General features: G+C 40.9%; 1 protein-coding gene across 1 annotated transcript; it reads right to left on the bottom strand.

Moving 5' to 3' along the window:
- Positions 1-685: 685 nt before the first annotated feature.
- lpl2a (lipoprotein lipase 2 a) lies at positions 686-5,935 on the bottom strand. Its single transcript, XM_076087867.1, has 10 exons — positions 5,836-5,935; positions 4,811-5,007; positions 4,269-4,448; positions 3,886-3,997; positions 3,534-3,767; positions 2,088-2,330; positions 1,787-1,907; positions 1,283-1,501; positions 1,005-1,112; positions 686-707 (listed from the first exon to the last, which is right to left on the bottom strand). Exons 1-10 carry the CDS (start codon positions 5,933-5,935, stop codon positions 686-688), a joined length of 1,536 nt encoding a protein of 511 aa, XP_075943982.1.
- Positions 5,936-9,622: the final 3,687 nt, after the last annotated feature.

The following is a 9,622-nucleotide window of genomic DNA, read 5'->3' as shown; positions in this document are numbered from 1 at the left end:
ACAACTTTTGAAAGTTCAGATGTTTAAAAAGGTTAATAGAATAACAATAGTAAAGTACACTGAGCAGAAAAACAGCAACAAAGTTAAGACAAGTTCACTTTGCAGCTGCTTACTTCTGGCGGCAGTCTACAGTAAGGCACACTGTTACAGGTCCCACAGTCACATACAGTGCAGTGAGCCACAGTGGTGAATGCTCGGTCAGTTAGATAATACATAAATAAACTGTACCCTATTGCAAACAAACCTTAAGAAAGTCATCTTAACTGCTATTTTGCCTTCTTTTTGAGAAGTGCCTGCAGACCTCCATGAACTCAAAGAAGATGTTATTCTTCACAGTGGCCGCGATATGAAAGTTAACTTGAAGCATTTTACACAATGGGACGTCAGTACCTTCAGAACTATTAAGGTAAATCCAGTCAGTCACACCTCTCAGTATGTGAGGCTCTCACTAGTATCCATCTCTTTGAATACAGAACACACACACCAAAGACCACAGCATTTACTTTTTTTGTGTAACAATAAAGTTACAGTTAGTATCATAAAAACTAAATGTTCTTAACATAAATATTTTACAGGATTCATACACATATTTTTTTAAATAACAAATGTACTTTTACACGTGTATAAATTAAAAAGTGCTGAAATGGACTGAAGGACGTTCAACGGTGGATTCTCTTCTCCGAGGTCAGTGTTTCTCCAGAGTTATTCTACAGAAAGAGAAAAGTGTGTTTTTACTTAAAAGCATGAACAGTATTGGAAACCGCTAACTTTTATTTCCTAACTTTTTTTCAACCTGGACCTTATTCTCTCTTTTTTTTTTTTTCTAAGTGACTAATGGGGACACAAGATTCCAGAACGAGACTTCTCCGAGAGACTGATTTTCATTTTCTCAACGAGAGGAAACACGCCGTCCCTCACAAAGACATGAGAAAATAGGCTCCAGGTTGAAAAATACAGACGTTACCCTTTAACGGTGATTGGGGAAACTGTACAGGGTAGCTTACCTTTTCGGAGTGTGTTTCGTGTTTGTCCTCCATGCATCCTTACATTTAACAAATGTGACCTCTTGTGTTAATTTCTGAGCTTCATGGTCTTTTACACAGAACACCATCCTGAAAAAGAAAATACAATCCATCTGCATGAGCACTTCATCCACTGAAATAGCTTCATCTATGGCAAGATTTTGTACTACTTCTACTGCTAGAAATGATGTGTTTTTTGTCACATCATGAGTATTATTTTGGTTCTATATCAGTATTTATCCCAATATAGCACTTCTTACTTTTGTTGGGTCTCGCCAGCTCGGATGCGGATCTTGTGAACCTCCATGTTGGCGCTGTCTGAGTCACCGGACCACCAAGAGGAAACCATCTTCAACATGTTGGAGGCTGACCAACCATTTGTCTCCTCCCATTTAAACTTCAACATCAGCAGATCTCCGATATCTTCCTCTGTCACTAGCAGGAATGAATGGGTCTTATTCGTCGCTATCTTCTCCTTTCTGTCACATAAAAACAGAGAGAAATGTTAGTGTTCTACTCGTAGCCAGTAGGGATGTTTTATTTAGCTTAGCCTCATAAACGCTGCACCATAAACCATGATGTAACCCCACATAGCGAGAGTCAATGCTGCCGAGTCTGCGGTTTATATGACGGTTTATAGTTTCTACTTCATGCTTTTTTCTTTTGACTACTGTGCGGCTGTTACAAAACAACTCGTAACCTACAAGATGCAAGTCACAGTGCTGTTATTCTCTTTTATGAAAGTTTTTAAATCACCCACTCACAGTTTAAGCGCCAGGTTTTCAGTCTCTCCTTTTGTTCCGTACAGTGAGACAGTGAGTGACGGCTCCATCTCTGAACGATTCACCTTACTGGAGAAGTGGATCTTCAGCTGATAGTGGTAAACTATAGAGCAAGAGAGCATTTGGAACATTTTAAACATGCATGAAGCTGCTCCAATTTAGATTTAGTTGGTTTAGAAAAAACTAAAGTGCAGATGATCAGACTTTTGCTGTCAAACCCACCAGGAACTGAAACACTATTGAGCTCAGAAATCAAACACCACTACTGATCAAGTCCACTGACCTCTGAAAGGCATGGAGGCTCGAGTCCTGGTGTACATCTGAACGTTGCGTGCCTTGCGGACCTTGCTGATGTCGTAGCCCACTGCGTTGCAGCGGCTTTTTCGGCAACTGAGACACATGCCGCGGTCAAACATGTCGTTGCTGCCGCATCTGTAGGCCTTGGCTGCTTCCCGCTTGTTCAGTAGAGAGTCGATGAACAGGTGGACCGAGCGTTCGTGTTCACACTTCACTGCATCAGTAATAGCTGATGAGGAAAGAGGGAACCATATTTAATTACACATACATCATTACGTCAATGTGTTACTTTTGCTTTACCCATCAACCTCCTCAGCCAAAAGGTCTGACATTCTATCTGACCTTTCCTCAGCCATGTTTGGAGCCCTCTGTTTATTTTCAGCCCATTGTATATAGGGTCAGAAACAACGTTAACTCCCAACACAGACTAATGACAGGCAGCTAGTAGCTCCAGTGTTATTGGAGCTTCTGGACAATGAACTCTATGTGTATCTACTAATATTCACAAAAATGTGCCTTATAACCTGTTTGCAGCCGATGCATCACTGTTGGTTATACTGGCTTTAAATACTTAGCAGCAGAGGTGTGGACTCCAGTTACATGACTTGGACTCAAGTCAGACTCGAGTTAAAAATTTGACGGCTTTAGACCAGACTTGACAAAATCAAAACAGGCATTCAACTCGACTTGGACGTTAACACCATTGACTAATACGTCACATGGACTTGATTCTAAAATACTCAAGACTAAAGATCAAAAAGTATGTTATTTACAAAGTGTGCCACAAATCCATGTATTCCCCTACATTACCTGAATCAACGAACGTTCAGGCTATTCATCCCAGCAAGTCAACACTTAATTCCCCAGTTTGTTTTCTTTATGATTAAGTTCAATCACCCTTGTGTTAACAAACAATTATAAATCTTTAAATTGAATACTGTATGTTATTACTCTGTTTTTAAAATGGCACAGCATTTGGTGAAGAGCCCATTATGACTTGTTTAGGACTGTGACTCAGGACTTGCCTGCCTTGACTTGGGACTTGAGTGCAAAAACTTACTTACTTGCAAAATAATGACTGCTTCGCAAAAATGTTAAATAATGCATGATTATGTGAAGCCAAAATATCAATGTGGCTTTTTACCTGTATAAAACAACATGTATGGTCATCCTGAGTGAGGCTGGGTGATTAAAAAACAAATATTATGACATTCGAAAAATGTTCTGCTGATATCACAATAACTGATTATTATGGGAAATTATATAGAAACTTGTCTTACGTATTTCAGAAATCTTACAGGGAGAAGTCTACATCAGTAAGTACGTTCATGTCCACAAAAGTAACTCTAAATCAAAATACAGTCATTTAGTTTTAAACTAAGTTCAAGTTCACGCTTTTACATTTTGCAGTTACATTAGAAGTCATTCTCACCGAATAACCCGAAGTTGGCGATCTTCTCCAGGGCCCCCCTGAGGTTGCAGCCTGGCTGGAAGCTGCCTCCGTTGGGGTAAATGTCAATGTGGCCGACAGGCTGCTGGATCCCGATGCTGAGACCCAGGGAGCCCCGCGTGAAGGTGTGGAGGACGTCCACAAAATGAGCGTCGTCAGGGGACAGACGCCTGTGGGCATGCTGTCCCTCAAAGTCAGGACCAGCTGGGTCCAGACCTGCAGACAGAGGCCGATGACAGTGAATTAACCAATCAACTCCCAATGAACTGATGGTTACCAAGTTAAACTGCAAGATATATTATCAAATACATCGTTTGGGCTTGTTTTTTTTTACCAGTTATTCTTCCAATTTTATTGGTTGCGTGGCTTCCAGCAAATCCTGCCACGTGAGCCCCGAGGCTGTAGCCAATCAGGTGGATGTTCTCTAGAGGCATGTTGGTGGTTTCCTAGTACATAAATGAATACGGTGTTTACTAGCTAGCAGACCTGAACAGTACTATTCTGCAATAAGGTATAAGACAGTGTCTACTTAAATAGTTACTAATGGTTACATTTATCTGTAAAAGTGTTTTGGCTTGTTGTAAAGAGGAACAGCTTTAATAACAACTCTCTGATCATTTAAAATACATGTTTGTTTTCTTATTGGTGAGTGGAAAAACGAATGACCATTTGTAATTTTTTTTTTACTGTTACAGTTATCAACTCTATCCCACTGACCTCGATCCAGTCAATGAAGCGAGCGATCTCGTGTCCCACTTCTTTGGTGTTCTGAGCTGCGACCACATAGTGGTTCTGTGCCGAGGTGAGCCAGTCCACCACGATGACGTTGGCCGTCTGCTCTCTGTCGTACAGCGCTGAAACCAGCTTCGCCACCCAGCTTTCAAACATCCCACTCAACTGTTGAAAAGACAGTCGGAACATTAAACTTTCAATGCAACAACGCCATAGCTGCTAATAAAACTGGTATTAATTAAATGAAGTTCAGGGAGAATTAGCTTAAAGGTCATATTGTAAAATCAGAGCCACCTCTAGTCCACCTCCTCTTTACAGCATGTTCTTTGGCATTTACATGTTGTTGCTTGTCAAGAAAGTTGGTTCGGTGAATTTAAGACTCAATGGCAGTGGAATTTGGCGATATAATGACACATTCCGAGTCACAGGTGTTGTTGCGAAACCAAAGGAAAGTGAAGTGAACAAAGCCCTTGGGTGTTTTAAAGACCGGGAGGCAGGTCACAACAGGCTGAAGCATCTCCACTCACCGTCCATCCGTGGATTACCAGGAAGGTCTTGGAGGTGCTGTTGAAGGTGCAGGCTGCCAGGGAGTCGGGTTTGCCGGGAACGATGTAACACAGGTCATCATCGGGATGGGATGGTTTGCGGAGGGAGAATTTGGTGACAGTTTGATTGCTGTCATCTTTGTGTTCAAACAAGTCTTTCAGGGGGTCGAGGAAGTTATCTGAAAGAGAGGAAGGACGAGCAATTAGCTGTGTGAACAAATGTGTTAGAAGAGAAGAGAATAAATCCCTCTGTCAAGCTGGTGTTCTTGTCAGATGTGTAAAGCAGATCTAAGGGTCTCCGAGACAGCCGACTAGCTAACGGAGAGAATGGCTCTAATAAGACCCGGCCCCTCGGGGCCCCTCAGTAAACGAGCCTCCCCCGTAAACAAGATCCATCCTAAGAGGTTACAGGGGATCACTTGGTCAGGCTGAGCTCCATGGTAACAACAGGGGAGTTTTTTCCCAGCTTTGTTCCTGCCACCTCACCGACTATAATCTGTGCAAGTTTCAGTGGTCCCGGCTCAGTCAGCTGACTCAACTCAACCAGGGGTTGTGCCGGTTTTCAGAGTGGGGGGTGGGGAGGTGAATGCAGGAAGCATACTGACCATTACATTGAGAAAGTATTGCAGCAGTTTAGGGGACATATTGAAAACAAAAATGATGTAAAACTGCATTTGGATAACTGAAATTATGCTGCGACTATTCAGTAGCCTGAATGTTTTCACCATTTTGTTCCTCTCTGAAAGTGAAAAGCACCTTGTCTCTCACAGCCAATAGTAATAAAGTTGGATATTCGCCAAAAAGCACAAAGACAACCATAGACACGTCATACATAGCCTACAAACAGTTGATTTTATTATCAGTCCAAACTACACACACCCAGCTCATACAAATTAATGCGGTAAATTAGACACAAATACCCTCCATATGCGCTCAAATCCCGCAGTTTTGCACAAACGTGTCTCGATGTGTGTGACAGTTAAATCAAGTTTGAACTGGCAACTCACCAAAAATAGAATCGGTGAGCTCTTCTTCCAGAGACGTCACATACTGCACAGCTGCATTCAACACCAGAAAGTACAGAAACCGAACTCGCCACGCTTTCATCGCTTTTCCAGCTGCTTCCTTCTGGAGAAAATGTCTCGAACAATGAATTCAATCAATCGGATCTCGCGGCGGAAGAGTTTATGTATTCCTTCTAAGAATAATTCACTACGTCCTGTTGCGCTCAGAGCGCTGATATCTGAGCCACCTTGAACTGTCCGCGTCTTAAATAGCACCTCTGACAAGTCATTGGCTGCTCAGCCCCGGGAGGGGAATGGAAAAATATGCATTTGGTAAATCATTACGAGACGAATTAACAACGCTGGTTGGCAGGAAAGGCTTATTAAAACCAGTAAAGTGTATCATGTCTCTAACTTTATTCAATTTATGTTTCAATCACCAACATGGAATAAATGAGAAGATAGGCTACTACTGCATGTTGGGCTTAATGCCTAATTGCTTTCTTGTTTGTTTAATTGATTCATTTATTGATTGAATGATTACTCCATTAGCTGCAGGAAAGGGTGAAAATTGAATTCATTCATCAAATGTTATACAAAAAGATAGAATGTGCTGCACAAAAAGATGATGAGACGGTTGCAAGAAATAAGACATTAAAAACAAAACAAAAAATAACAACAAATGGAGGACATATTTTAAATGGTATATAAAGTATAGTAAACGTTTAGGTTGACAAAGATGAGTTTCAAGTTTTCTTGCTTCGACTGTATCAGACAAAGTTCATAATAATAATATTAAACTTGATTTATATACCAATTTTCTTAACCCTAAATGCTTGACCACAAGAAAATAATTACATAATAATGAAATACAACAAATACGGCTGTAATCACTGATGAACTTTGAGACCTCTGGTTTAATCTGTTGTCAGAATGTACAGTTGGTTTGCGTGTTGCAGGCTGCAGAAGCAGGTCATGAATGTTTCAGGAGAGTGTTGTGCACTGCAGCAGACAGACTAATAAAATAGCCTACTGTATATCAGTGGTTACCTACATGGCTGTCTCTCCCTGACATTCCAGGATGCAAGCAGCTTGGCTGGACATAAGGGCCCCTTAAGGGCAATTTGGGGCCCCTTTTCACTGATCTGCTGTTGTCATGGCACCAAAGACATTAGAGAGAGAGAGAGAGAATACAAAGGAGACACAAACCTGCATCAATCAGTATTATGTTTAGTGTGCCGAAAGCATGCAAGCATCAGGTTTTAACTCTCTGTTTCAAAAAATGCTGTCATTAACTAACCATCAAGGTTATTGAAAGAATAATTAACCGATTTTGCATTCATCCTTCAAACTTTGACTCACGATAGACAGTAAAAGAAAAAAAGGACAAAAATCGATGCATCAGAAAACCAGAATCATCATCTTTTTTTATTCCATACATTCTTTTTCCTTCACAACATGACACCTATACCACATGACATGACACCTATACCACAATGCAACTCCACCACCGGTGTGTTATGCTAGTAATGCTATTGTAGCCTCGAGCCTCTAGCCTCAAGCAGAGATGAGGAGACAACAGAAGCTCACTTCTTTCTGACTCCACAGCCCCAGATTTGTTTCTCATTCAAACTTCCGCCCCAACCGACACCTACTCAAGTGACATCACTTGAGTCAATTCATCACACTTACCTTTTGTGACTCCTGCTGGAGTCACAAAAGGTTTTATAAAACCATACAAATACAATACTCACATACAAGACCGGTAAAGAGACTTTGATGTGTAAAAATCAGTGGAGTTTCCCTTTAATAACTTATTAAGTTGAATTAATGATTATTTCCAAGTTTTACGGGGTTTGAAAGAACATTCTGTTTATTAAGAATACATTCTTGTGGCATGTCAACAATTTGATGCTGAATATCCGAATAGATATCTAATATTTTGTAAATATTACTTACAACATATTATTAATGGACTGTATAATCATTAAAGTAAAAGTTACCTTCTTCAGGTTCCAGTACTCAGACTCCACTCCGCCGTGGTGACATGTTGGCAGACTCGACTTGACCAATCGAAACATATACCTGGTATCAAGCATCAGCAGCATTTGAATAGTGTGTGTTACAATTTGCAATCATTACAGCTTTGGCCATCACCTGGAAATCACCTACGTCTGTTATAGAAATTTCATAGTTTCCATTGAACTCTGACCTTTGACCTATTGCATGAAGCAGTTTACTCACTAACTGTGTAAAAATGTTGTTACATGCCACCTGGGGATTGTGTGCAAACATTCGGGCAAGAGTACTTGGCTTCATTGCGGCTGATTTGTTGCCTAAAACTCTGGCTCGAGATGCCAAGATAAACTGGGCAGGAGGCCGATGAGGCGATGGTTGAAAGTTACAAGCTTGTTGCTTGTGAAGGTCAATTGAACAATAAAGTTCACAGACATGATAGCACTTGTTAACAAACCAGTGACAGTGTAGCCAATTTTTAGTTAACAGTGTGATACCAGCATAATAAAACCTAATATTTCTCCCAAATGAATTGTCTTTAGTTATTTTGGATGAAAGGACATTGGATATACATGCACACTGTGCTAGTGCTGTGAAAGGTGCAACATTTGAAATTAGAGCATTTCTATTGCTTCCACAAAGCTCCCAACATGGCGATGGCTGAGCCGGCAGCTTGCAGTGCTAACAGTGCTAACAGCTAACAGTGCTAACAGTGCTAACAGCACAAATAACGGCAAAAGGGCTGACAGAGCTAACAGCGTTAACCTGAGGGGCAACCGGAGGGTGGACACTACGCTAGCTGTTTTACACTCTTGTTTACGATTGACTTTCTTTACTAACCATCTGTTTACTTTCATCCAGTCAAGCAGGTTTGCAGCATCTGAAGCCTCTTGTGAATGTACTAAAATAAGCTACATGCAAGGACAAGTCTTAACACAATAATCATTCTTTTAACTAACCTGCAGCTATTTGCAAAAAACTTTATTTATTTGAAAAAAAAATCATGAAAACTGCAAAATACCGGCGAATTGAGAGCTGCTCTGCTGCAAGAGTCATATACACGCAAACTCCCGCAGCAGACCAGCTGGCTTCATGAGCTGTTTCTCTTCCATGAACATAACATTTTCCTCGAAAATCAGTGACTGCATTTGTATTTCTCCTCACCTCTGTTGGGGGAAAGACTCAGTTGTGATGACAAGGAGTTAGTGAAGAGCCGAGTGAATCGGATGCCAGACCTCCACAGCAGAGAGTTGCTGGTGCCAGCAGAGTGGGAGAGCGGACACACAGCAACTCCTCCACAAAGTTTGCCGACAATTTGTTATTCCAAGACTTATTTCCTAAGCTGATTTCTAGGTATGGCACATGATCACATGTTGTACAAATACAAGTCTGATGATTCTTGTCGGACAAGACAAACACAAAAAAAACCTTTTGTGAATCAGTAGAGGGCCGTGCCGCAGGTTTGTGCAGGCTACTGAACAGGTTTTAAAAGTCTTCAACAACACCCGTCCACTAACAACACAAAGTCACGAGGGAGTGTTTCCACCGTGTATCTGTTTTGTTTTCGTTGTGAAAGATGTAACCAATTTAGTCAACTTTGACATTGTTGTTTTAATGGCAATATGATTTTTACTCCTTTTGGAATTAGTATAATATCTGATAAACTTTGAATACTTTCAGATACTGAAGTTTTAGACTTTACTCCAGTTCATTCTCAGCCTAGACTCTCAATTGTAGCTGCGAATACAATTTAACTTCTTTCACTTACAGTTTA

The sequence above is a fragment of the Anarhichas minor genome, unplaced genomic scaffold, assembly GCF_050575085.1.
Source record: "Anarhichas minor isolate MPS153535 unplaced genomic scaffold, ASM5057508v1 ptg000010l, whole genome shotgun sequence".
Classification (NCBI taxonomy): Eukaryota; Metazoa; Chordata; class Actinopteri; order Perciformes; family Anarhichadidae; genus Anarhichas; species Anarhichas minor.
This window is presented reverse-complemented; position numbering and strand designations above follow the sequence as displayed.